The sequence below is a fragment of the Xiphophorus hellerii genome, chromosome 2 (assembly GCF_003331165.1).
Source record: "Xiphophorus hellerii strain 12219 chromosome 2, Xiphophorus_hellerii-4.1, whole genome shotgun sequence".
Lineage (NCBI taxonomy): Eukaryota > Metazoa > Chordata > Actinopteri > Cyprinodontiformes > Poeciliidae > Xiphophorus > Xiphophorus hellerii.
The window spans coordinates 139,912-167,137 of NC_045673.1; the positions used below are offsets into that span (position 1 = coordinate 139,912).

At 48.5% G+C, this 27,226-nt stretch overlaps 2 protein-coding genes across 5 annotated transcripts in view; both read left to right on the top strand.

The window, feature by feature from the left end:
* Nucleotides 1-241: 241 nt before the first annotated feature.
* meak7 (MTOR associated protein, eak-7 homolog) lies at nucleotides 242-7,696 on the top strand. 4 transcript variants are annotated; one of them, XM_032546426.1, is made up of 9 exons: nucleotides 242-333; nucleotides 703-846; nucleotides 1,638-1,886; nucleotides 1,952-2,096; nucleotides 2,179-2,390; nucleotides 2,781-2,967; nucleotides 4,214-4,332; nucleotides 5,478-5,657; nucleotides 6,294-7,696. In XM_032546426.1, exons 2-9 carry the CDS (start codon nucleotides 709-711, stop codon nucleotides 6,420-6,422), a joined length of 1,359 nt encoding a protein of 452 aa, XP_032402317.1. In that variant the 5' UTR covers nucleotides 242-333; nucleotides 703-708; the 3' UTR covers nucleotides 6,423-7,696. The 4 variants fall into 4 exon arrangements, with proteins under 4 accessions (XP_032402317.1, XP_032402328.1, XP_032402322.1 ...); XM_032546437.1 differs by having other exon boundaries at nucleotides 246-282; XM_032546431.1 differs by having other exon boundaries at nucleotides 251-421.
* A 1,505-nt stretch (nucleotides 7,697-9,201) lies between these two features.
* plcg2 (phospholipase C, gamma 2) overlaps nucleotides 9,202-27,226 on the top strand; it is a 29,748-nt gene continuing 11,723 nt past the window's right edge. Inside the window, exons 1-25 of the mRNA XM_032546304.1 lie at nucleotides 9,202-9,353; nucleotides 13,874-14,065; nucleotides 15,437-15,586; nucleotides 16,468-16,561; nucleotides 16,634-16,681; nucleotides 17,167-17,251; nucleotides 17,365-17,445; nucleotides 17,519-17,562; nucleotides 17,654-17,726; nucleotides 18,246-18,347; nucleotides 18,438-18,556; nucleotides 18,842-18,927; nucleotides 19,009-19,126; nucleotides 19,198-19,366; nucleotides 19,462-19,557; nucleotides 20,036-20,122; nucleotides 20,676-20,845; nucleotides 20,920-21,120; nucleotides 22,070-22,192; nucleotides 22,496-22,676; nucleotides 22,768-22,833; nucleotides 22,910-23,019; nucleotides 23,114-23,210; nucleotides 24,592-24,664; nucleotides 24,884-25,056. Coding sequence (XP_032402195.1) covers nucleotides 13,882-14,065; nucleotides 15,437-15,586; nucleotides 16,468-16,561; nucleotides 16,634-16,681; nucleotides 17,167-17,251; nucleotides 17,365-17,445; nucleotides 17,519-17,562; nucleotides 17,654-17,726; nucleotides 18,246-18,347; nucleotides 18,438-18,556; nucleotides 18,842-18,927; nucleotides 19,009-19,126; nucleotides 19,198-19,366; nucleotides 19,462-19,557; nucleotides 20,036-20,122; nucleotides 20,676-20,845; nucleotides 20,920-21,120; nucleotides 22,070-22,192; nucleotides 22,496-22,676; nucleotides 22,768-22,833; nucleotides 22,910-23,019; nucleotides 23,114-23,210; nucleotides 24,592-24,664; nucleotides 24,884-25,056 — 2,730 coding nt within the window. The 5' untranslated portion in view covers nucleotides 9,202-9,353; nucleotides 13,874-13,881. The remainder of the gene's footprint in view (nucleotides 9,354-13,873; nucleotides 14,066-15,436; nucleotides 15,587-16,467; nucleotides 16,562-16,633; nucleotides 16,682-17,166; nucleotides 17,252-17,364; nucleotides 17,446-17,518; nucleotides 17,563-17,653; nucleotides 17,727-18,245; nucleotides 18,348-18,437; nucleotides 18,557-18,841; nucleotides 18,928-19,008; nucleotides 19,127-19,197; nucleotides 19,367-19,461; nucleotides 19,558-20,035; nucleotides 20,123-20,675; nucleotides 20,846-20,919; nucleotides 21,121-22,069; nucleotides 22,193-22,495; nucleotides 22,677-22,767; nucleotides 22,834-22,909; nucleotides 23,020-23,113; nucleotides 23,211-24,591; nucleotides 24,665-24,883; nucleotides 25,057-27,226) is intronic.

A 27,226-nucleotide genomic window follows, 5' to 3' on the forward strand; every position in this document is an offset into this window, starting at 1 on the left:
TTTCATGTTTTTTTAAAAGATCAAAAAGGAAAATCAAATAAAGATTTTTCCTAAACAAACCTTTTCATCCTTCAAGCTGCTTTCTGATCCGGAAACAGGAGCTGACCCACTTTCAGCAACACCGGAACAGAACAGATCTCATTCTGCTCCTGAACGCAGCCCTGCTGGGCCCCGCCCCCAGCGCCCAATCAGAGCCCGGCAAGTGGGAAGCGGAGCCCTGTGATTGGCTGCTGCCGGGTGAAGCAGCCCCCTCCTCTCTCCATCCAAGGCTGCGGATCTGAGGTGAGGGACTCGCTCTGCGTGGCGGGTCTGATCTTCCCCACATAGCTGCAGGTGTGTGCGGGACGCTCAGGTGGAAACGCTCATCTGATGAAAGTCATTGATCGGTCGGGCTGTGACGTCACTCAGGCCGCCGTGGCAGGTAGAAGGTGTCCGGCCGCTTGGGAGGGAAAGGAGCGGCTGGTAAACAGGAAGTCAGGGGGAGTCATGTGACCCAGAGAGAGGTGGAGAAGGGAGAGGGGGGGCTATCTGGATCACGTGACCAGGGGGTCAGGGGGGTCACGTGATCCCCCTGGTCACATTCCTGCTGATGTTTCACCAAACAGATACAGTTTCCCTCCATGGAGGGCATGAAAACTTTCTCTCTGCCCAGGCTGAAATGTTTGTTCTCACATGAATGTTGTCTGGTTGCCCATCATGCAGAGCATCATGGGTAATAGCGACAGCGTGATGGTGCAGAAGCGGATGGCCCGGTTCCGTCCAGAGGAGCGGTCCGTGATCGACGGTGCGTTCGAGCGTCTGCAGGCCGGCGGCCCGGGGAAGACGCTCCAGCTGGAGGCGCTGCAGGTGAGAGGTGGCTGAAGGTCGTCCTTCCACTAACAGTTCTTGGGTCGGGAACCCGGAGGAACTTCTAACTGGTTCTAAAGAGTCCAGTAGGTTAATGAAGGTGACCTTTGACCTGGGTCCACCAGAGTGCTGCAGCTGCTGCACAAACAATAATAATCCTCAGCAGAGACATGGTGACATGTTTAATATTAATGAGCTTCTGACGGAGGACGCCCCCTGGTGGACAGAAATAGAAAACCTTCATTCTGGAGGACGATGATGATGAAGAACGTTGATCATAAATAAATCTGATTTCATTTATTACATTTATCATCCTGAATTAAACCAATCAGCCAATCAGATGAAGCCGATTAAAATAAACAAACTCAATGCTTTGTTCGTCGTTCATCCAGTGGGACATGAGGGTTCAGAGGTCATGGGGTCAACCTGTCAAATATTCTGTGAAATTAGAGATTAAATTAAATTATTCTTTAATCTGTCAGTTTGACACCTGGAGGAGAATCCAGATGACATGAAGAAGCAGTGAGGAAGAGGAGGGCTTTGATTCATCATTATTGATTATTGATTTAAATATTAGATTTTCTATGTGATGCATTTAATAAATTCAAGAGTTATCTTCAAATCTATGACAAAAATCAGCAGAAATAAATGTAGTGAATAATAATATTAAAGCTGTAGCAATAGCAGGAGCCCAGAACTTCGGACCTGACCCGGTTCTGCTGGTCCTGACCCGGTCCGGCCCGGTGTAGAACCTGGGTCTCGTCCAGCGTTGTCCTCTTCTTGTCCTGCAGGCGTCCCTGGGGGCCCTGGTCCCTGTTGCCATGGTGACCAGGACGTTCTGGGGCCTGTGCAGCATCGAGCCGGGACGGGCGGAACCGGGACGGGCCGGCGCCACCCCGGGGCCGGACCGGGAGCAGCTGACGGTTTTCCTGGCAGACGTCCTGCGGGGGACGGCAGAGGAGCGCGCGCCGCTGGTCATGGCCATGTCCCACAATGCAGCGGGGCGGCCGCAGGCGGTCAGCTGCCAGCAGGTGGCGGCGGTGAGTAGGAAGGGGAGGGGGACAGGAAGTGATGTCGGGTGGAGGCTCATGGCTGTGATCCGTAGTTCCTGGAGGACCTGATCACTGCTGTAGTTCACATCCTGACCAGCAGGGGGCGCCTGCAGGGCTGGAGGCAGCAGCAGATGGGCGACACGGCGCTGGGGGTCAAGCTGCTGGCAGAGCAGATGACCTCTGACCTCAGACCGTCAGGTAAGTTCCCGCTCCAGGACTCCGCCCCCTTTCCGTCTGACCCCGCCCCTTTCCATCTGACCCCGCCCCTCTCTGTCCTCAGACCCGGCGACCTGCGACCTGTCCTGTCTGGAGGACTGGGTCTTCCGGGTGTCCCAGGTCTCCCAGTACCTGGAGGTTCTGGTGGCCGAGGGCCTGAACGTTTCCCTGAGAGGCCGGACGGCGCCGGACCTGCTGCCGCCGTGCCGGGACACGGACTGGACCCACCTGACCGTTCTGCTGGATGTACCCACGCTCATGTTCCTGGCTCCACAGGTCAGTCAGAACCAGGACCAGAACCAGAACCAAGACCAGGACCAGGACCAGGATCAGAACCAGAGACTAAAGTCTCAGATCAGAGAAACTCATCCAGGCTTTAGTGGCTTTGATTCCTGCAGCAGCGCCTTCACAGGTCTGATTGACAACCCAACGGTCCAGAACCTGCTGCTGGAGTTCTGACTAGAACCAGGAGGATAGAGACATCACCCGGTTCTACATCATCTAGTTCTACACCACCCAGTTTATATATCACTGAACAGAATAAAGATCTGCTGCTGGATCAACCTGCTGGTTCTGGTTGTGGTTCTGCTCTGCAGTCAGAACCGGGCCGAGCCTTACCCAGCTACCTTCCCTGGTTCATCAGTAACCGTGTCCGTCTCTCCCCAGCTGCCAGACGGCTGCAGCGCCCCCTGGAGGCTGGTCTTCTCCACGCAGCTGCACGGGGAGAGCTTCACCAAGATGGTCGCCGCTCTGCAGCACCACGGGCCCACGATGCTGCTGCTGCGGGACACCCGGGGCCACGTGTTCGGGGGCTACGCCTCCACCGCCTGGGAGCTCAAGCCCCAGTTCCAGGGTAGGAAGCCCGCTGGGTCAGAACCGGTCCTGGTGTTGGGACCAGCAGGACAAATTGGACCTCAGCTGGACTCTGGAGCTCCAGATGTTCCTAAGACGCTGAGATGCTGATCCTGTTTGGGTCCGCTTTAGGTTCTGTCACCAGTGCATTCACTTTCATCATCATCATTACTCTTCCTCCTAATGCAGAGCCAGTCGCTCCGTTTTCCCTCACAGGGTTAAAATGAACGTTTCCTCAGCAGCCAGAGGAGATCAAAGTGATGAATCGTTTCCTGTAACTCGGCCAGACTTTGATCCTGGAAATGATTTTAATACTGACGGTTGTCATGACGACTGCAGCCAAACATCAAACTGTTGCAACATCAGGTTTATATCAGATCGCCTCCAAAAAAAAATCACAAATGATTCTTCTTCAGAGTTAAGTCGAGAAATGATTGTTGAATCGGCTGCAGTGCGCCTCCTGGTGGCCAGGCGCTTTACTAACTGAACTCAGCGTCACCGTGAGGAATAATAAAAACAGAAACAGGAAAAATGAATCACATTTCTATTCAACAACCAACAGCTTCTGTGTTGTTGAGAGTAAAGAAAAGCCAAAGAAGCAGAGCTGGGTTAAAGGTCGGCCATTTTGCCGCCAGAGTTTTAAATATGGCTACTGCTAATAAAAAAATGTAGGTAAAAGTATGTCTACGTTCAATATCTATGAAAAGTTTTCACCCTTTTATTGCTTTAACTAATCAATTATGAGTTAAGAAACTTTCATAAGTGAGTCGGTGTTTAGTATCGGCACCTCTGGACTCATCTGGACGTCCTACCTGCTGAAACACTTGGAGAGGACAGCTGGGAACAGGTCTGGGCTTTAACTAGGCCAGTCCAGAATGTTGTTGCCTCTGAAGCTGACTGCTAAAGAACCAGCAGCTGTTGCCATGGTGACCTGTTGTCCTCTCCTGACACTTAGTCAATAAAGACTAATTTAGTTGATCATGATTAATTGACAGAAAGGATGAATAGTTTTCGTAGTGCATGTTAAATATCTTCATGGTGAAACATGAGGAGGCTGAGCAGAGACAGGAAGTGACCAGCTGCACTTCCTGGACCAGATTGCTTGATGAAGGCAGACCGACGGCGGCCATTTTGGCTCTGCTCAGCTGGAGGCAGAAAGCCACACAGCCAGGAAGTGTCTCTGCTCTTTTGAATATGGTGGACAGGAGCATGATGGTGTGTGTGTGTGTGTGTGTGTGTGCGCGCAGGTGACTCCAGATGCTTCCTGTTCTCGGTTTTCCCCACGCTGAGGGTTTACACGGCGACAGGATACAACGAACACTTCATGTACCTGAACCAGCACCAGCAGACGATGCCCAACGGACTGGTGAGACTGGGCCCAGTGGAGCGGAGCCGCTTCACGCTCCGGCACCGCTGTGACCTCACAGACAGGAAGTCACAGCGGCAGCTGAAAACAACAGGGCTTCATGATGAGCACCTGAAGCTGCTGGAGGAGCTGCACTCAGATGTTTAATCTATAAATCGGCTAATTAAACAGCGTCTGTTCTGCTGCGACATGTTTAGCACTGAGGTGTGTCAAATTTACAGGTGTACCAGAAACACAGGAACACAAAGGTTCCTGCTCAGAACTTTGGATGTAAGAAAGACAACAACAAAAGTGACACTGACTGCGTTAAAATTTTGAACGAGTTAAAATCTATGTGATGAATTAATGTCAACTAACTTGTTAAAGTCCCAGTCTACCTCTGTCAGGTGACCCTTCAGGCTATGGGGAGGTGTTACGTCCACAAAGGGCACAACATATTTGAGGACACGAAGACAAAAATGAGGATTCAAAAGTAATTTTTATTTCAACTCTCTCGACCTTTTTCTTTAAGATGAGCTTCTTTTGATTTTTCTGTGAAGAAAAAGAGAGAATTTAATCCTCGGTTCCCCGTGTCCCAAAAAAAGGAAAACAAAAATCCCAAAGTATAAACAGAAAGTTGGACCTGATGAGCCGATCAAACAGAACAAAACGGTACAGCAGGGGGCCAACCCTATACAGGGCCGTCGAAGCCCCTGCTAGTACCGGACTACAAGAAAAAAGAAACTACTGCTAAAGAAAAATCAAAAACAGGACAACCGGTCCCACCAGGTCAAAAATTACAACAAAAAAAAAAACATCAACCAAACAAACGGCTAACAAAAACTACCGTGTGGCAGGCTGGAGACGGGCGCACCGCGTCAGAACGCATCCTGGGTGTTGGTTGGGAGGGCGTCGCCCTTTACCTGGCGCAACCCAGCCTATTTATAGGCGGTCCAACAGCGTCACAAATTAACGGACCAAATTACAAGAAAGAATTATCAAAACTCCAAAGTATATTAAACAACAAAATAAAATCATACAACTAACTTCTATACAAAATGATCCAAGTGAAAAAAAAATAGACAGAAATAAATACAATGTGCCGAAGCACATAACAGGAGGTCAAACTGCTGGTTGCCATGGTAACGGTCTGCTCCTCCCCTCAGGGCATGGGGGGTCAACACGACTACTTCGGCCTGTGGCTGGACAGCGACTTCGGCCGCGGTCACAGCCGCGCTCGCCCCAAATGCACGACGTACGGAAACCCGCAGCTGTCGGCCGACGAGGACTTCGTCCTGGACGCTGTGGAGGTTTGGGCCGCAGGGAACCTGCCGGCGCCGCCCGAGGTACGGAGCGGGACCACAGGACCAAGGTTCCTGAACCGGTTTAAACTGGTCTGAACTGTTGTAAACTGGTCTGTACTGTTTTAAAACTGGTTTAAACTGGTCTGAACTGGTTTAAAACTGGTTTAAACTGGTCTGAACTAGCTTAAACTGGTCTGAACCGGTTTAAATGGTCTGAACTGGTTTAAAACTGCTTTAAACTGGTCTGAACCAGTTTAAACGGTCTGAACTGTTTTAATACTGGTTTAAACTGGTTTGAACAGGTTTAAAATGATTTAAATTGGTTAAAGCCGGTTTAAACTGATTTAAACTGGTTTAAGCTGGTTTAAACTGGTCTGAACTGGTTTAAGTCGGTCTGAACCGGTTTAAACTGGTCTGAACTGTTTTAGAACTGGTTTAAATTGGTCTGAACTGGTTTAATGCCGGTTTAAACTGGTCTGAACCGGTTTAAACTGGTCTGAACTGGTTTAAACTGGTCTGAATTGGTTTAGGTTGGTTTAAACTGGTCTGAACCCGTTTAAACTGGTTTAAGTCATTCTTAACCGGTTTAAACTGGTCTGAACTGGTCTAAACCGGTTTAAACTGGTCTGAACTGGTTTGTGGTGGTGATGTCATGTTGAGCCGCTCTTGGTGTTTCAGGACGAGGAAGAGAAGGAGGGGAAGAAGAGCATCCTGAAGGTGGATCTGGAGGTCCAGGCCATGATGGAGCTGACGGGGAAGACTCTGCACAGCGAGGGCTTCAATGAGCTGCAGGAAGACTTTGACTAGGCCATGTGCGGCTGCATGGACAGGAGGCGATGCGTTCTGCTTCCTCACCCCCAGGTTGTTGTTCCAGTTGGATCTTCGGCCCCCTTCAGGTCTCCAGGTTGAACTGCAGTTCAGCCCCTCCCCCACCCGTTACTGGCAGCAGTCCTGTTTGCATGCGACTCCCCTGACTGTAGAAGAGTTTCTGGATGTTGAATAGTTGATGGTTAATCTGTGAGAATCAGAGTATTAGTTTTGGTGTCCAAAGTGTGGCCCGGGGCCTTTGTGGCTCTAGAAATGATTTTGTTTGGCCCCTGACCACAAGTCAAGAAATGTAAAAATTTTGGCCAATTTCAGTTTCCAAACTGACATTTTGGAAAATATCTGTTTTTCTTTTAATAAGCCAACAGTCCGAAGGTCTTTTTATGTAAAACACAAAACCTGACCAAGTACTTACAGTTTGTAGCACAAAAGTTTTAATAAGAAATAAGGACCAATAATTTAACTCATAACGAGACGCTGAAATAATCTGCTAACTTTTTCACCAAATTTTAATGTTAGTTAGTTTTGTCTTATTTCATGTCTGCTGAGATGTTTGCTCTAGAAACTTTAAATACTTGGTCAGATTTAGTGTTTTTGCAGTTTCAACAGATTTCATTAAAAATACTTTTGTTGAGCAGGTAAAACTAAAAAAGAAAAAAATTTAATAATCACAAATTTTTGCATTTTTAATTCAATGACATTTAGCTGCTTTAAATTAGTCCGTTTTGGCCCCCAGGGCAAAAAGTTTGGGCCCCTGATTCAATGGTTGATGAGTTGAAGCAAAAAGAGCTGCAGCTGCTGCTGACCCGGTCCAGAACCAGTCCAGTACAGAACCTGCCCGGATCCGGCTCCTCGCCTGCTGATGGGTTTTTATGGTTTAAATGAAGAAAGTTTTGGGTTTTCTGCTCAATGAATATTTCTGCAGCGTTTCTTTGGGTTATTTTTTTTATCTTGGGTAATTTAAGAGACAAAAGAGCTTCAGCTGATCTATCTGATGGATTTCTACCTCAAATCTGTTTCAGTCTGAAACTTTCTGCTGGTTTTTCATTGCTTGTGGTTAATATCTTATCCTGTGTGTGTGTGTGTGTGTGTGTGTGTGTGGTGATTATTGCAGTGCTGTATCGATGTAGTAAAGGTCCTGATCAACGTGACTTTCTGTCTCTCTTCTCGTTTCTGAGCCGGACGCTTCAGGTGACTGAAGGAGTTTTTATGAAGGAGCATCAGAGGAACAGTGGCAGAATAAAATGCACACCACACTTTTCAGATTTTTATTTGTGATATGAATCTTTCCCCAGTTATGATCTGGTTTGTGGTAAATTCTGTTTTGGCTCTTCTGGTTGATTTCGGGGTGTCGGAGTAAAGGGGCGGTGAATGCCACACCTTTCAGATTTTTGTCCGTTTTCTTCTTGTTCTCGTCACATAAACAAGAACTGGGTCAGAGGGATGTGAAGACTTTTGCTACAATTGATTGTGATGAATGACGCTCGGTCAGGGGTCCTTCCCGCAGCCCAGCGTCACAGACTGCTACTGGTGCTGCTGCAGGCGGCCAGCGGCTGAAAGGCTGCCTTGTCTTCCTCCTCTTCCTCTTCCTCTCATGCAAACATCCGAGTTATTCATGCAAATCTCCATTTGATCGTCACACGACAACCTTCTGGGTCCATTTCCATGGAGACCAGTCAACAGGCCTGGTTCAGAAACTGAAGCTTTACTTCAGAGGTCAGAGGTCAGGAGAACAACTCCGTCATCAGCTTCAATTACATTCATGGACTTTGAATTTAAACGGGTCAGAAATGTTTGAAATCTTGTTTTAGGTTTTAAAGTTCTGGTCCGGTTCAGCCGTTGATCCAAAAGAACCAAATTAAAAATCCTTTGAGATCTCAAAATATAAAGAGCACTATAAATAAATTCACTTTATTTGAGCATAAGACTGACATGCCACTGTCATAAACATGAAGGAGTTTTTAGGAATGTTGTCATGAAGTTCAGTAAATTATGACACTTAATGCAAAGTTGCTTCAAAAATCCATTAAAAGTGTCATAATTTACCGAACGTCCCTTCATGACAACATTCCTAAAAACTCCTTCATGTTTATGACAGTGGCATGTCAGTCTTATGCTCAAATAAAGTGTTACCATAAATTCTGTTATTATTATTATTATTATTATTATAGAGGAAACGTTTCGAGTTGCTGCTGCAGGAACAGCAGAAGGAAAGTTTTTCCACCAGACGAGCAAACAAAGAATCTGAATGAAAAACCATCAGAGGGTTTAATCCGACCTGTTATCAATGATCAATATCTCTAAAATGTCTTGATTGGACTGGAAGGACTTCCAGTCTGAACATGGAGGTAGCGGCACCATCATGCTGTGGGCTGCAGGTCCATTGGGGTTTCTGCTGGAGATGAAGAAGGGCTGTAGTCTTCATCAACACAGAGGAAGGTTCTGGACGGGCCCAGCTGGAACCGAACCGGAAGTGTCCAGTCCAGAACTTTTTGAAGCTGAAAGTGAAATCTGTTTTTCTTTCTAACTTTTGGCTGGCTGATCGTTTTTCACCGCTTCTGGTTTTACAGATGAACTTATCGATCAGGTCTCAGCTCCAATATGAGACTTTAAAACCAGAACCAGTGGGACCAGTAGAGCCCAGTAGAAGCATCGCAACATTTATTCTGAAAGCTGCGGGTCAGCCGCGGCTGTGCGGCTCTGCTTTGCATAGATAGCGTCCTCTCTTCCGGAGTGACTGCCTTCATGCCGACGATCCAGTCAACTTTTACTTCCTCGTCGCGCCGCGGATAGAGGAACTGACCGCCCTGCGGCGGCCCGCTCAGTCTGCTCATCCTCCCGCTTCGTTTCACAACGTCGGAACCATGACCCGGTAGCGGAGCGGCGGACCGACCCGACACCGACCGGAGCAAGGTAGGACCGCCCGGCAGCTTCTGGCTGCAGGTGCAGCGGCGGCCGCAGCTTCACCCGCCGCTGCTCTGGTGCGTTCACGGTCTCACCCAGAACCAGGAAGAAAGCGGGCTCATGTCAGCCCAGATGAGCTTTCTTCTTCTTCTAGCGGGGAGAACCATCGAGCCGTCTCTGGAGACCACGGCAGGAGGCGAGGGGCCCCGGGGCCCCCACCTCCGCTGAAGAGCGGAAAACTGCAGAAGTTTCTCAGGGTTTTCTATCCGGTTTTGTTGTTTGGATCCCTAAATAATCAGGAGTTTATTTCCTGAGAGAAAACATCCAGAAAAGCTGATATGTTCTCACAAATATCAGATGATCAGATTCAACACAACAACTTTCAGTTATTAAGACAAAAACCGACCTGGCTGTGAAAAGTGTTCAGCTTTTGGTGAACTTTGACCCCCTGCTGAATTTATTCAGACACTTTGGAGGGTTTTAGAGCAGCAATGGCCAGTGGCAGGTCATTGGACAGCATCTCAGTCAGAGTAACATCCTGACTTTGACTAGGCCACTCTAAAAACTTCCTCCACTCAGATGTTGTTGTTGTTTAGACGTTTGGCCTGCTTCATGCTGCCAGGCCGGTTCTGATGGCTTGTTCCCTTAAACTGAAGGTGACTGGACGTTTGGACCGAACCGGTCCGGGACTTGGTGGTTCGAACAGAAATGATTGACCTCATTTTAAATTCATCACTTATTGATTTATTGGTTATTGTGGCGCCCGAAGTTGCAGCCGTCGTCTTCGAGTTCAAATGTTTTCCAATCTGGGGTCAGAGGTCGGTGGCGGTTCTGACTGTCAGGGGGTTCTGTTTGGGTTCGGTCACTTCCAGCCAACAGAACTGGGATCACGATGAAGATCAGATCTGAGCTCGACTCGTCAGGCTAAACAGACTCAAGTTATTGATCGCCTGATCCATTCTTCGGCTGATCAGATTCTGAACGGATCAGAACTGCTGATCCACAGAGAGCCTGAACCAGAAAGAGTCCTGGTTGCTAGGCAACGCTCTCTGCCTGTACCTGCAGCTCTTCCTCACCTGTTCCAGTGAAGCTGCTGGTGGGTTACTGGGGTTACTGGTTACGTAACCAGAAATGTAACGCCTTGCTTTTTCAAATCCAGCACTCAGACTGCAGTTACTTATCGAAACCACTTTGCGTTACTATTTTCTTTTGTAATTTGAAATCTTTAAAATCCTTCTTCGCGTTTTCCAAACAATAGAGGATCACAAAATCTTAATATAGAGAAAATATTGAAACTCTTATAAACGATTTTTGGACATGAAATTGTTTTTTTCTTCTATCTGAAGTGTTTGAGTTTTTCTCTGAGTAGATGTGGACCTTCGGGTCGATGCGCTGCCTCCATCTCTGCTTCACCCAGAAAGAGCTAGAAAGAAAGAGAGAGAGAGAAAGAAAGAGAGAGAGAGAAAGAAAGAGAGAGAGCGCCTTCCTGGTATGAAATTATTCATACCAGGGGTGTGAATACTTTCTGGTGGCAGTGGAGATGGTTCTGATCCAGAGCTGCACTGTGGTCCTGGACGGGTCGGAGTTCTGGTGGAGTGCTGCCGCCGCTTCAGAATGAGGAAATGAATTAGAGGGACTGGCCCTTTAAGGAGGAGTTGAATATTAACCTGGACCGATTGTAATTTACCCGGCAACACTCTGCAGGTGGCTCTGACCCGGGTCAGTTCCAGCAGAAACTTCTGGGTTTCATCCCAACAAAAGCAGAAAACCCAGGAAGAGAACACGATTCCCAGCGATGGATCGGGTCCAATAAACCTGATCGGGTCTTAAATGAACCCTGACCGGGTTTCTATGTAAACCGTTATTGTCTCTGTGGCCTTAATTTGATAGTGAATTAGTAATGAGAGAGGGGGCAAAGGTCACCAGGCCGGGACTCCAACCATGTGAGCCGGGCTTCACTCAGCGCCTCTCGGTTCCCGACAATAAACCGGGTGCTGCTGGTATCATGCGTTCATCATAATATGAACACATGAATGTGGGGTTATTAAAGCGTTCAGAGGGAAAAGCTGCAGCCGGTTAAATATTAAAATCAGTTTATATCTGACTTCTCTCATTTGCATTTCGTATCCATGGAGACAGAAGAAAGCCTCTAATTTCTATCTTTGAAGAGGAACTTCAGCAGTTTTTCCACTGACGGCCTGCTGGCTCTGAGAATACGATGTCAGGAAATATGACGACTTATTGATTGGTTTTGCTCATTTTGCTCAGTTCATTTGGAAACTTTAATGTGTTTTATTGGGACTTTGTGCACAAAGTAGATCAGAGCTGTGAGGTGGAAGGAAACTGAGAGCAAATCACTCTGAGCACAGTGAAACATGGTGGTGGCAGCATCATGCTGTGGGGAAGAAGCTGGATGGGGCTAAATCCGGACAAACCCGGAGGAAAAGCAGTTGGAGACGAGCTGAACCCGGAGCTTCCCTTTCTCCATAGCAACGCCCCTGAACCTGCAGCACATCCTGATGCTGTGGAGCATCTCTGACCCAGGAAGAGATGACCCCCGAAGACCGTGACGTCACACCCGGCCTGACGCCGCAGAACGGCGGCTACATTCATCATTATGTGCAAACCCTTCAAATGTTGCAACAAACAAAGAGAAAATGTGCATTAGGCGTGTTTCTGTTTCCGTTTCCTGGTTTGGAGCAAATCAGCTGGTCTGCTGTTACTTTACCAGATGTTGTTGCTAAGCATGGCTGTAGTAAACAGGAAGTAGATGTTGCTAGCTAGACGTCTACTTCCTGTAGCCAGAGTGTCCGTCCATTCTGGAGTTTTGCACTTTCCTCAGTTTGGTTCCTCTGGTAAGGCTCACATTCAGCGTCTGTTACGTCAGAACTTTGGTAAATGTGTTTCAATCTCCCGTTAGCCTGTTAGCACATTAGCATGCTAATTCTTTTCAGAAGAGTCAGAAGCCACCTGAAATGAACGAAAAAGTTTTTTTATGAAATTGAGAAACTCTGAACTTTCCTGTTTCCATCAACCTTTTCTAATGTGACGCTTCAGATGTGTGTAAAATCTCCACACCCTTGATCCCAACACACACACACACACACACACACGCAAACAGGGAGCATCAGGAGCAACACACACAGCTTAACGCGCCACAGAGGAAGAATCCATTTCCTGTTTCCTGATGGACCAACAGGAAGCAGGAAGTAGAGGCTGCAGGGTCACGTTTCCTCGTTTTTTCCTTGCCGATTGGCTGAGACGAGGCCTGATGGTCCTAGCAGAACCTCTCTGGTCCGAACCCAGTTCTGCTCTTCAACCTGAGTTCTGTAGCCGCTTCAGTTGCTGAGAAATCTGTAATAACTAGAAAACATTCTTTGGCATTTAATCGATCCTCCGTCTTCCTGGTCTAATTTACTCCTTTTTCATAGACATTTCTAGAAAAGAACTAAAAATCCCCTCGGTGGGTTTTCCAGGAGGTCAGAGGTGAAGCGGTTGTTGGAGACAAGCTGCTGGTGAATCGGATCAGCAGAGGAAGTAGCTGCTGGTTACACAACGTTGCTGTTTCTGGCAGCTGAACACTATCCGCTCTGTTACACGTTAACGCCGCTCTGCTTCCTGAAATTATGGAAATGCTTCAAGCGATTCTGAAGAACTTTACTGTCTGAAAGGGAACTAGACGTCTGAAGCGGGTTTTATTTCTGCAGATCAGTCCAAAGCTTTATTTTTGCTCCATGTTCTCAGGAAACAGGAAGTTTAAATTTGTAGAGTAAGAAAATGAATGGGGCAAATTCAAATAGTTTGTCTTTAGATGTAGAACAAACAGAACTGTGAGATTTGTAATAGAAATGATATTTAGTCAGCTCACATGAGACCTCTGAACTTCTGGCTGATTTCTGAAAACATCTCCAGGATGTCTGACTGGGAGTGATGGTGGTTCAAACTGGTTCCTCTGGGGATTAATAAACTTTCTGTTTCACATGAAAAGCAGAGATGATCCACAGAAAGGAGAAAACATGATTCAATCCTGTGAAATGAAGCAGTGATGGAAGCAAATTCATGATGAAATATTCCAGGATCTGACCGGCTGCTTCCTCTTTACTTTACTTTATTAATTTATTTAAAACCAGCTCATTATCAACTGGTTTTACTGGGGGCTTACTGGGACTTTAGAACGACTTTATTAGCATCTTGTCCTCATTAATGGACTGCTGTCGTCTCTCTTTACAGCTGAAGGTTTTACTGTGGGAAAGCCAACAAAACCGCAGATTTATGACGTAATAAAAACTCAACAAACTGCTAAACATTAACCACACAAGACGTCCAACAGGTCCAAACGCCCATCAGGTCCATGAAGCTGGACTGGAAGCTCCCAATAGATTCTAAAGAATCCTCTAGAAGCTGCTCACTATTGATTATTCATCAATAATCAATGATGGCGATGAAGCTGAGCTCACTGCTGTGTTAGAGCGTGATGATGATGATGACGTAATATTGGTGATGAAGCTCAGCGCCTGCTTCCTGTCCAGCTGCAGCCATGGCCCGTTCCGGCCCGCAGGGCGAGATGACGGAGTACAGGAAGATCGTGATCAAGCGGGACCTGGAGATGGGCGTGGTCATGACGGTGTTCCGGCAGAAAGCGGAGCGGCTCACCGTGCAGGTCATCATGGAGACCCGGCAGGTGGCCTGGACGCGCACCGCGGATAAAACCGACGGAGTCCGTGAGTATACGGCCGCCATTATTCATCCACAGAGAGGAACCAGAACCAGCAGAGGCTTCTGGGAGAAAATCACTGAAATAAACCAGCCTTAAAACCTAAAATGTAAACGAGCTAAACCCAGGTATGAGCTAACTGTAACAAACTGAGTCAAAGTAGAGAATTACATTGAGATCCTTCATGACAAGCTGCTGGTGGAGGTTCAGAGACCTGCAGCCTGCATGAGGAGATTCCAGCTGGAGAAACCACTGCAGAACTCCAGCAGCTCTGACTTGATCGGATCGGATCAGATCAGATCGATCACATCAGAACAGAACAGATCAATCAGATCAGATCAGATCAGACCGATTGTCTGCCTCATCCTTCATGCTACTAAACAAACCCGACCCGATTTCAGTGTGGACGCTTTCCAACACCAAAGCGACCATCAGAAGAACTTTGGTCTGGTCCGGTCCAAATCCTCTCCCCCCCTGGTTTCTCCTTCGGATACCGTTCATGTTGAAGGTTAAAGGTCGCAGTGTGTCCCACATTCGCCCCGCCCATTTTGTTTCCGCCCTTACGCGAAGTCCGCATTTTTACGGACGTTGGCGAAGTGCATTACCCACAATTCATTTCTGCATGTGATGTTTTGTTGTTTTTCCCGTCTTCATAGAAAATTTAAAGAAAATAGCTCGACAAGGCACATTAGTAATAAAGTGTGATTTGATAAACTGAGCAGAAAAAAGAGACAAAAAGGAATAGTCACAAACTAATTGAGGAAAGTAAAACAAAATGTCACAAATGCAAGACAAATTTCAAATCTTAAATCAAGATATTAACATGTTGGTATAAAGATTGGGCTTTTGTGATGTTGCAACGTTTATGCACTCTCTAAAATAAAATTATTTCACTTTAAAAATGGAGGTGATTTTTAGAAAGCAGTATTTGAGAAAAAAAACTTGGCCACAGGGTTAAATATCATAATTTAACTCATCATCTCCTGTAAGAAAACCAAATTTTATTCCATTAAAACTAAAGATACGTTGTGAGACTGACTGCTACTGGAGATTCTTCCTACCCACAACATCACCACCCAGAACGACTCTTTGAAGATATGATGGGTTATTAAACTCTGAATCGGTTCAACCTGAATTGAGGTCAACTCTGGGTAAATCACCATAGTAACAGCTCTGGCCCTCCTCCAGCCGCCGGTTTCCTGTCTGACATCAGGACGCTCCCTCAGCTTCACTTCTCAGAAATGCTTTCACTTTAATGTCATTCATTTTGTTTGTTGCAATGACCAGCAGGAGGAGCTAAGTGTGGCCTGCTGTGTGGGACGTTAAGGGTTGTGTCCAGTAAGGTCCGGTAAAGTCTGACCCATTTGTTCTGTTCCAGTGGACCTGTCTGAGATCAGGGAAGTCCGTCCAGGAAGAAACTCCAAAGACTTTGAGCGCTTCAAAGACGGGAAGGACAAACACAACGACAACACCTGCTTCACCATCTTCTACGGCTCCCAGTTTGTCCTCAACACCCTCAGCCTGGGAGGTGAGTGCTGCCTTTCTTCTCGCTGTTCGGGTCAAAGTTCTGCTGAACTGGGTCAGTACCGAATGCCGTTCTACTTGTCCTTGCAGCTGATTTCATTCTGGCTGCCAAACACATTGAAAAACTAAGTACACCCTTTGAGCTGTGATTTTTGTTCCTTATTATTTTTGGTCAGTTATGTAAAGTTTTGCTTTTTTAACCAAAGCAGCTGATTAGCATCTCAAAGCATCGGTGAACTTTGACCCCAAATCCCATCCATCATAACAGTGAAGGATCATATCCCCAACGACCAGACAGATTTAAAAAACAGCAGCAAAAGTAAAGGAGGCGGATTAGCAGAGCTGCTAACAGCTGATGATGTCATCATGTTGCATCCATGCAGCATCGGTACACCCATGCTAACATGCTAAGAGCAACAGTCTTCTGCTTTGTTGCAACACTGACTGCTACTGGAGCTCCTTCCTGCCTCAGCCAGACTTTCCTTCTTCCAAACGTCTGTCAAAGAGTGAAGGGTGTACTTAGTTTTATTTTATTTAATACTTCCTGTTGTGTGTGTTTCCTACCCTGAAAGTGAAATTTAACTAATTTCAGAACAGATGACCTTGAACACATTTTCACCACAGCAGAGTGACTCATATTAATGGATGACATCTATGGCTGCTCATCAATAAAACCATGAAAAAGAAGAAGGGAAGCGGGAAGTGAGCAGCGCTGCCCCCGGTGGACATTTGAATACATTTCCATAAATCATTTGCATATTTCTTTGATCTCTGATGGGATGTTGTGATGCGTTTCCCGGTTTGGGAGCGATGAGGTTGTGATGCGTTTCCTGTTGTTGCCTGAGTTACAGCTAACTGGACTAACGGCTTCGCTCGTGTTTGCAGCGGATTCGGTGGACGAGGCTCAGAAATGGCTGACTGGGCTGGAGCTGCTGAGAGAAGAGACGCTGGCAGCGCCGACCCCGGTTCTGATCGAGAGGTAGGCCCGGTTCTGATCCGCTCAGGGCTTCCCCCGCTGCTGCTTCATCACGTCTGTCTGCTCTCCCTCCAGCTGGCTCAGGAAGCAGATGTATTCTGTCAACCAGACCAAGAAAAACAGGTAGGACCCCACTTCACCCTTTAACTAGACCAGAACCCTGAAGGTCCAAACTCACCCTGCTGGTTCTACTGGGACGTTCTGTGACAAACCAACACCAAGCAGAGCAGAAGGAAAAACACTCGGCGTTAAGCAACAAAAGAGCTGAAAAGTGCGGCACGCACTTATATTAATGTCAAGAAAAATCAACATAAAAGATTCTTTATCTGTTTTCTATGTGCAGGTCTGGGCAGCGTCCCAGCAGGTGGCGCTAATCTACCTTATGACGAGCAGCAATCATTCATTCATTCATTCAAAATGTCACCATCTCAAAATGAATAATTAGCTCCATAAATATTTAGTGTCCAAGCTAACTGTCTAGCTTCCCACGTTAGCTCAGAGCTAAATGTTTAGCTAATATGTAAATTCACTGTGGATCTGTAGCAGCACAAGCAGAACCTCACAGAACCATACAGAGGTTCTGTTCTGACCCGGTTCTGTCTCTGCAGCCTCTCTGTGAAGGAGCTGAAGGCGCTGCTGCCGCTGCTGAACTACAAGGTTCCCTGCTCTCGCACTCTGAAGGACAAGCTGCAGGTCTGATGGTTCTGAAGTTTCTCTGAGGCTGAAAGCGGGTCTCCGAGCCGAACCGGTCCAGACGGACGGCGTCGGGTCGGAGCGCTGAAGGCTTCTGTGCTCTGCTGTTGCAGGAAGTGGGAGTGAAGAAGGACCGCCTTGACTTTGAGCAGTTTCATAAGTTTTATAACCTGATGATGTTCGAGCAGAACGAGGTGAGGCTCGGCGCCGCCAACGCCTCATGGCGGCAGCGCAGACCGTTAACCGCTCTCTTCCTTCTGTGTTCAGATCCTGGACGAGTTCAAACGGGAAGCCTGTTCCTTCATCCTGGGGTGAGCGGTCCGCTTTGCTGCACCACCTGCTGCAGCTCCACCTGCTGCAGCACATCGCTGCTCTAACCGTGTTTGCTTCTCCAACCTGCAGGAACACGGACAAACCGGACGCTTCAGCTGTGCTGCTGCATGATTTCCAACGATTCCTCATTTATGACCAGAAGGTGAGACTCAGACGTGTTTAACTGACGAGCAGCAAAAACACACCTGGAATCAGGAAGAAGTGATGAACCAAAAATGAAAAATATTCAACGTTTGAGTCATTATACAGAAACGTAACAAGGCTGGATGTATCAGCAATGCCTGAAAACCTCACAATAATGACAAACTAGAGAGCTTCATGTAACAGTAGAGCGTTACTGACTAACAGTAATTTATACAAACCTACCAAAAACATGGATCTTTTATTCCAGAAGTTTCATATTTGGTGTCGTTTGCTTTATCAGTTGATACATAACATTCCAATATTTAGATCCAAAATGAATATTTCACTAGCAACTAGCTAAATATTTAGCTAGCTCATAGCTAACTATTTAGACTGGAGCTAACTAGTTAGCAGCCGGTCAGAAGCACATCTGCAGTCACAGAGTTAGAAACAGAGTCAGAGCCGATATTCCTCAGAGTAGAAGGTCTCTGCTGGACGTGACTGGTTCTGGTTCTGGTTATTTCTGGTTCTGCTTTAGGAGCCGTGGGCCAACGATCTAAACCAGGTCAGAGAGCTGATGACCATTTTCATCGATGACACCATGAGAAAAACTAACGACCCTGAGTTTACCGTCAGCGAGGTGTTTGACCCGTTTCTCCAGAACGTTGGCCCGTTTGGACCCCAGACCCATGAAGACTGAACGTTTCCTCTGCTGTCTCTCCACCTTCAGTTCCTGAGTTTCCTGTTTTCCAAGGAAAACTCAATTTGGGATGAAAAGTTCTCTGAAATCAACAACCTGGATATGAACAACCCACTGTCCCACTACTGGATCAGCTCCTCACACAACACGTGAGTTCACCTGAGCGCCAGGTAGACGGCGGGAGGAGGCTCTGGGTCCGACAGAACCAGACCAACCGACCTGGAGTTGGGTCTGTTGGGTTCTGCTGTAGTGATGCTGCGGCCCTCGCCGTCTCTGTTATGAACGTCAGCAGACGGAACGCTGATGATTTCTGCTTCCTTTTCATTTTTGGCCGGTTCATTTGTTTTTCCATTTGTTTTTCCAATTTTCTGAACCGACTGCTATTGGTTGATGCTCAGAGCCAGGTGTGCATGATGTGGTGCGATCTGTTGCAGGTACCTGACAGGTGACCAGCTCCTCAGCGAGTCGTCCACCGAGGCGTACGTCCGCTGCCTCCGCTGGGGTTGCCGCTGCGTCGAATGTGAATGCCGCGATTCAAGAGTTCTTCAGGTGTGTTGGTGCACCTCAGGCAGCAGGTGACCCAGATGTGTTTGGTTCACAGTGGACTGCTGGGAAGGTCCAGGAGAACCGATCATCTACCACGGCTGGACCAGAACCACTAAGATCAAGTTCGAAGACGTGGTGAAAGCCATAAACGACCACGCCTTCGTCGCCTCAGAGTGAGAATCGTAACAATCTGAGCCTGGAGGAGGGGGCGGAGCCAAACAGCTGACCTTCCTCTGCTCCTCAGCTTCCCGCTCATCCTGTCCATCGAGGAGCACTGCCCCATCGAGCAGCAGCGCCAGATGGCGCGCATCTTCAAGGACGTCTTCGGAGACAAGCTGCTGGCCGAGCCGGTGGAGCAGTTGGCCGAGCAGCTGCCCTCGCCCATGCAGCTGAGGGGCAAGATCATCCTGAAGGTAGGGGGTGGAGCCAGCCGCCTGAGCTGGGAGCGGGGCCAATTAACCATGGACGGAGCGCTATCAGGAAAATCTGCTCTCTCTCCCTCTCGCAGCACAAAAAGGTGAACATGGAGGGCGGAGCCACAGCCAAGGACTTCAGGAAGGGGCAGAAGCAGGGAGACCTGGACATCTGGGACCCGGTGGACCAGGTAGGGCCCCCTGCTGGGACGCTTCAGATGCTCTGCCGATCCACCAATCCACCAATCAAATCAATCAAGTTTATTAGAATAACACATTTCAGCAGCACTGCAGCTCAAACGCTTTACGTTATAAATACACAAAAATAAAATGCCATAAAAAACATCGTACAGTCACTATTGGAGAAACCAATAAATATTTTGATGAGAGCCATCGTTAAGATCACAGCAGCATGAAATTAGCAGCTTCAGATTAACAGCATCAGATTAGCAGTTTCAGATTAGAAGCTTCAGATTAGCAGCATCAGATTAGCAGCTTCAGATTAGCTGGATGAAGTTTCGTTTCTCATTCCAACGGAACTTTTCCTATAATTCTTCTCTCCAGTTGTTTTTGTGCAAACGGCAGAACTATAAATAAATCAACAGGATTTCTCTGCAAGGCCTCATTTTCTGCTTGGTGTGTGAAAATGTGAATGTGTGTTTTCCTCAGCGCTGGAACCGCCACTACTGTGTGATCTCTGACGACAAGCTGTACTACGCAGAGGAGTGTGAGGAGGAAGACGAAGATCCCCGGAAGGTAAACAGCCGATTCCAGGAAAGTTCATCACGTAGAAACAGAAAAATGTCCAAACGGTTCTTCATAGTTTTTATTCCAAAGCTCCTTCGGCTCGATAGGCTGCAGTTTGTAAAGTTACTCAGTCAGAAATTAACAGCAATCATTTGATATTTAGCCTTTAATAAGACAACACAAATAGGGGTTAATTTCCTGAAGTTGTATTTTCACCACATTGTTCATTAATGTTAGCTTCAAACTAAGTATTTAGTTAGCAAGCTAAATATTTAGGTTCAAGCTAAACATTTAGTTGAGTTGATAAACTAAATATTTAGCTTGCTAAATGAATATTTAGTTTGGTGAAAATAGAACTTTAATAAAAGAAGCCCATGTTTTTTCTCGTTTTCCAGACTAAATGACTTTACAAACAGCAGCCGTGCAGCTCCGTACCTTTTCTGATTCAGTCCAACTAAAACTCTTTTAGTCCTTGTTAATCACGACTGATTTCTCTCTGCTGGCCACTGAATGATTTCCAGAGACATTTTCTCAGGTGAATGTTGGTGGTTTGGTTTGTCAGTACCAGGACCTGCACTGTTCGGAGCCCTGGTTTCACGGCCGCATCCAGGAGGGCCGGCTGATGGCGGAGCGCCTGATCCACGACTACTGCGCAGAAACCGGAGGACAGGACGGGACCTTCCTGGTCCGACAGAGCGACAGATACGTCACCGACTTCACCCTCTCCTTCTGGTACGGCCGGAGTCTGATCCGTGACTCGCTGCTGCGCTTTCCTCTGTAACGACGCGCCGGCCATGTGTCTGCAGGCGCACCGGCAGAGTGCAGCACTGCCGGATCCGCTCCAGCACAGACGGAGGCCACGCCTACTTCTTCCTGACCCCCAACCTGCACTTCCCCAGCGTCTACTCTCTGATCGAGCACTACCGGGAAAACCCGCTGCGCTGCCAGGACTTCGAGCTGCGCCTCACCGAAGCCGTGCCCAAGCCGGACCCTCACCTGCAGGAGCGGTTGGTCCAGCGGCGCTGCAGCGTTTCACATGAAATCGCATCGTTTTCCCAAACTGCAGCATTTACATTCAACAGTTCCAAGTTAACAGACAGCAGGCTGACGCCTCGTCACACGCAGCCGGCTCTTGCTCAGAATAAGCACATCATTAAAAACCAATATCGTACACACCTGGCCGCTTTCAGAAAAGTTTTCATTCACATGAACAAATCTGCCCTCTGCGTTGTTTTAAACATGCTAAATAAGATTAAGAGCATCAGTTTGGTATTTCTATGATCAGACAGCGATATCTGATTCTGTTTAGTCTCAGTTGGCCCAGTTGGAGTTGTGGCGGCCGGCCAGCTGCTGTGGCTGGTTGTTCTGGTTTTAGTGAACCACAGAGGTTTAAACAGAGATCCAGCTGTGAGCTCAGAACATCTGCCTGTAAACATCTGTTGGCTGCAGATATGAAAATGAGGCGTGGAACCTGATTTGGTTTGAAAAACAGTTTAATTTCAGAGCAGCAGTGTTTGTTGAAATGGCTTCTGATCAGCAGATAAATGTTGGTAACAGAAGAATCTGAACTGTTCATGGTTGCAGCAACAGGTGGAGGAGGGGTACCCAATCTGTGGGTCACAGTAGAAAATGCTGTATGTTTGATATCATAATAGCCAACAGCAACGTTGTTCAGAATAAAACGGAACGATCTGTTATGAACGATCACAGCAGCAGGAAGTCAGACATTTGTCTTGCGTGGAGTTTGAATGTCTCCATGGTAACCGAGGTGAATTATTCTAGGGAAACTAGGCTGCGTTTGAAATATTCCTTATTTTTCTGGTTCTGATTCTGGGAAGTGTCTGAACCAGAAACCAGATCTGCGTTCTGTCAGCCAGCATCAGGCCTGGACGTCCTGTCCAGGTTTTCAGCAGCAGCTGTGAGTGGAGCGGTGACGGCTGGTTCTGTGCTCCGTAGATGGTTCTACAGCAACCTGAGCAGAGGCCAAGCGGAGGATTACCTGCTCAGGATCCCCAGAGACGGAGCGTTCCTGATCCGACAGAGGGAAGGAGAACCAGACTCCTTCGCCATCACCTTCAGGTACAACAACCAACCTGAACTTCGTTTTCATCTAGAGATCCTCTGAGTCTGGCCCGGATGTCTGTACAGTCGCTCTGAGAGAAGCTAGAGGTCCGGCCCGTCAGCAGTCCAGAGAGCCTCTCCTCTCTGACTCCTGTCACAGCTTCAGTATTATTTGAACTTTAGAGATTTAAACACCTTGCTGCCATGGCAAACGGCTATCTGCAGCTAAAAAAGGAGGAGAAACATTTTAAAAGACCAAACCAGAGAGCGTGTAACAGATCGGCCCTCAGATTCAGAGTCTCACTGTTCTCCGTCCTGCAGAGGCGATGGGAAGGTGAAGCACTGCCGGATCCAGAAGGAGGGCAGCGTCTACCTGCTGGGGACCACCACGGAGTTCGAGTCTCTGGTGGAGCTGGTGAACTACTTCAAGAAGAAGCCGCTTTATCGCAAGATCAAGCTGCGTTACCCAGTGACGCCGGAGCTGGTGGAGCGCTTCAGCGCAGTGAGTTTCTGAGAGAGTGAGAGAGACCGGAGCGAGTGAGAGCGGAGCGCTTCAGGAACTGTGAATACTAACAGGTTCTCATGGCTCACAGAACGAGAACTGCTCTTCCATATACATGGAGACATACGTGAAGCCCAATGAGATCGAGCCGTCGCTGGTGGGCAAACGCCTTTTCTGATTTTTCTCCGTGGCTTTTAATTGCAGCAGTTGATTAATCAGCTTTTGTGTTTCAGCCCCAGAATACTGTCCGGGCTTTGTACAGCTACCAGGCCAAGCGACCCGACGAGCTGAGCTTCACTAAAGGAGCGATGATTCATAACGTGTCCAAGGAAGTGGACGGATGGTAAGCTCCAACTTCCCCACCAGGGCCCTGTTCCCCACGGGCCTGTGACCCGGTCCGGTTCAGTCAGCAGTTCACGTTGCTCTCGTTCCTCCAGGTGGAAAGGCGACTACGGAGGGCGACTGCAGCTCTTCTTCCCTGCCAATTACGTGGAGGAAGTGTCCAATTCAGCACAGACTGACGCCAAGGCTCAGGTCAGACCCGAGCTATGTTGCAGTGGGATGTCACGGTCCGTTCTGAGTCGCCACGTCGCCTCTGATGCGCCACGTCGCCACCACGTCGCGGTCGCCTCTGAGTCGCCACGTCGCCTCTGATGCGCCACGTCGCCACCACATCGCGGCCGCCTCTGAGTCGCCACGTCGCCACCACGTCGCGGTCGCCTCTGAGTCGCCACGTCGCCTCTGATGCGCCGCGTCACCTCTGAGTCGCAGCATCGTGGTGGCCTCTGAGGCGCCGTGGTGGCCTCTGAGTCGCCACCACGTCGCGGTCGCCTCTGAGTCACCACGTTGCCTCTGATGCGCCACGTCGCCACCACGTCGCGGCCGCCTCTGAGTCGCCACGTCGCCTCTGAGTCGCCACCACGTCGCGGTCGCCTCTGAGTCGCCACGTCGCCTCTGAGTTGCCACGTCGCCTCTGATGCGCCACGTCGCGGTCGCCTCTGAGTCGCCACGTCGCCTCTGAGTCGCCACGTCGCCTCTGATGCGCAGCGTCGTGGTGGCCTCTGAGGCGCCGTGGTGGCCTCTGAGTCGCCACCACGTCGCGGTCGCCTCTGAGTCGCCACGTCGCCTCTGATGCGCCACGTCGCCACCACGTCGCGGCCGCCTCTGAGTCGCCACGTCGCCTCTGAGTCGCCACGTCGCCACCACGTCGTGGTCGCCTCTGAGTCGCCATGTCGCCTCTGATGCGCCACGTCGCCACCACGTCGCGGCCGCCTCTGAGTCGCCACGTCGCCTCTGAGTCCCCACGTCGCCACCACGTCGCGGTCGCCTCTGAGTCGCCACGTCGCCTCTGATGCGCCACGTCGCCACCACGTCGCGGCCGCCTCTGAGTCGCCACGTCGCCTCTGAGTCGCCACGTCGCCACCACGTCGCGGTCGCCTCTGAGTCGCCACGTCGCCTCTGAGTCGCCACGTCGCCACCACGTCGTGGTCGCCTCTGAGTCGCCACGTCGCCTCTGATGCGCCACGTCGCCACCACGTCGCGGCTGCCTCTGAGTCGCCACGTCGCCTCTGAGTCGCCACGTCGCCACCACGTCGCGGTCGCCTCTGAGTCGCCACGTCGCCTCTGATGCGCCACGTCGCGGTCGCCTCTGAGTCGCCACGTCGCCTCTGATGCGCCGCGTCGCCTCTGAGTCGCAGCGTCGCGGTCGCCTCTAATGCGCCGCGTCGCCACCACGTCGCAGTCGCCTCTGAGTCGCCACGTCGCAGTCGCCTCGAGTCGCCACGTTGCCTCTGATGCGCCGCGTCGCCTCTGAGTCGCAGCGTCGCGGTGGCCTCTGAGGCGCCGTGGTGGCCTCTGAGGCGCGGTCCACTCTGAGGCGCCATCATCACTGAACATGTTGTGATGTGACCCACAGGAGATGGAAGACAACCCTCTGGGGGAACTCTGTAAGGGAATTGTGGAGATCTCCATGTACAACATCCAGAACAGTAAGTGACCTTTGACTTAGTTTAGCTTCTGATGAAATGTGAAGGCAGAAGGATTCTACATCGAGTTCAGTCGGAAGGTCAGTGAATAAAGTCGACTTTATTTAGTTGAATGTTTTGGTGACCTTCGCCTAATAACTGTGCTCAAAGTATTCACGCCCTCAGACGGAGGCGAGCTTCCTGTCCAGCAGGTCAGCAGTCTGTCTGTCTGTCTGTCTGCAGTGAAGAATGGTAAATACAGGAAGCCGCATGTCCTGACGCTGCAGCACAAGGAGCAGGACAGTGTGCAGTTCGACCTGGCTGCCGGGTCGCTGGAGGAGCTGTTCGAGTGGTACCAGGTGGCCTGGGACGTGACCCAGAGGGAGATGAGCAAGCAGTACCACCGGGAGCAGGAGGTGAGGACGATGCCACGAATCGGACTGCAGACGCTCCAGCTGCAGCAATAACCGCTGCAGTTCCGCCTTCACACGGCCAGAACTTCACCAGAACAGAAAACAAAGCACCAGGGAAACTCTTCATCTCTCATGGTCACAGCGTCGTGCCACGATGCTGTGACCAAAGTCTGCTATTTGGTGATGTGACGTTCACAAACGATCCGATTCTTCTGAACGGTTCTTCACTATTAACGATAGGACTGGAGCCTCACTGAGAACCGTTCTTTGTTTTTGCTATGCTCTGCGCACACTGCAGTAGCTATTACTTGATGGGCATTTTAACCTGTACATATAAAGAACCACACAGAGAGTAGTATCACTTCAGCCTTTGCAAAGGGGGAGGGTCTCAGTGGTGCCTCAGAACAACTCCAACTTGTCCCCCTGCAGCAGCCTGGTTTTATTGAAAGCGGGGTGGAGGTCGGTCATAAAACACAAACTTAAAGATAAGGAGTAGAGGGGTCTCTCTGAACTAGCTGAAACCGGTTTCTCCAAGAACAGCATGGTCCACCTCACCTTGTTTCCAGCTTAGAGACAAACTTATTCATGAGATAACTCTGACATTACTGTTCTATTTTATAAAAAAAAATATATATATATATATAATCATCAAATAAATTAACTAACAGAGCGCATGCTCATTGCTCTTTCATTATTTTGGTCACCTGTCAACTGGTTTCATGCAGGAGGAGACAAAGTCACGGTTCTCCTTCTGATTAGTTACTTGTTGCTTCTTGGTCAGTGTTCATAGTAGGGCTGAAACGATTCCTCGAATGATTCCAGTTCCTCGATTATTAAAATTCCTTGAGGTAAATTTACCTGCCTCGAAGCTTTGTTAATTTATGTTTTATTATTTAGCGCACCGTGTTCCGGTCGGGACATTATTTGCGTTGCGCGGAGCTCTGACTTCCTCCTCTGAGTTGTTGGCGAAAGCTAAGTGTTAGCAGCATAAAGTCCAATGTTCAAGTTCGGGCCGTGGGGATTTTATTGATCCATGATAACGCCCGGGTTTTCATCGTTTTCGGGGGACCAGTAAGCATCTTTAAAATGACTGGCGCCATGCCTGGAGTACGGCAGCCTTTCTCCTTCGGGAGCTGCTGGTTCAGAGCGAACGGCAGGAAGAGCTGCAGGTATTAATACAGGTGAGCTGATAGACTGAACACGGCGGGCGGCTGAGTAGCTGATGGTTACAGTGTAAGTGTAGCTTTATGGACAAACCGCACAATAAATTTCATATCATCCCGGTCTGAACAAACGGCTGGCGGAGCGTCGTGGCTGGTAGACGAGTTTCTGAGTGTGACGACGAAGGTGCCGTAAAAATCCTGTATTGCTCCCATAGTTCTTACGTTCGTCCCTTGGTCTACCGGTTCCCCGACTTTAGTTCGTCTGGAACCTGGTCTATTTCCTCCCATCTTACTTCGTTCGTTCAACTGCCCCCCACTCCCCAAAGCTCCAGGAGACATTTCCCGTTTTCTCAAACCCAAAGCTTGTCAGGTTATGGGGCAAGGTGAGGATTCATCTATTAAACTGACTGGAGATGAATACATGAACTAAAAGCTGGAGTATAGACATTTTTATAAGCGTATCTGTGAGCCTGACTCTATTATTAAATTGAATATAATTTTAGATCTTTGTATAACTTTTCTTCTGGTTAACTTAGAAAGTGAGCTGTTATTGTTACAGGTTAGTTTTATAAACTACAGAAAAATAACTGTTAGGGAAGCTAAAAATGAAAAATTGGACTGATATTGACTACCACACTGAAATGAGGATTAGGATTCTTACATTAATCAGTTTTTTTGGTTCAACTCTACAAAGTACTGGTATTCACAAAATGACACAAAGACTAAGAAGCACAACGATAAAACCTTCTGGGTCCGTCATCCAGTCCAGAACCAAACCGATGCCAACAGGCTTCCTACGATTATTTAGTCTGCAGACATTCAAATCTCAGAGCGAAATGTGAAAACTTTAGGGGCGTTAAGACAGGAAGTTTGTGCCAAACCTTCAGTTTCGTTGGTGAAGATGAAAGTGAAAGAGACAAATAATAAAAATAAAGCAGAAGATTTTACTGAGACATTTAGACTGAAACAGAAAATCATGAGAAGATGAAAGTTTGTTGTTTCCGTGGGAG

What these genes read in the sequence shown, in the direction of transcription:
- meak7 (XM_032546418.1), top strand. Translation starts at nt 673, where the DNA reads ATGAATGTTGTCTGGTTGCCCATCATGCAGAGCATCATGGGTAATAGC. An exon ending in GCTGCCAGCAGGTGGCGGCG is followed by an intron (nt 1,887 to 1,951) that starts GTGAGTAGGAAG and finishes TGTGATCCGTAG; the next exon opens with TTCCTGGAGGACCTGATCAC. An exon ending in ACCTGCCGGCGCCGCCCGAG is followed by an intron (nt 5,658 to 6,293) that starts GTACGGAGCGGG and finishes TTGGTGTTTCAG; the next exon opens with GACGAGGAAGAGAAGGAGGG.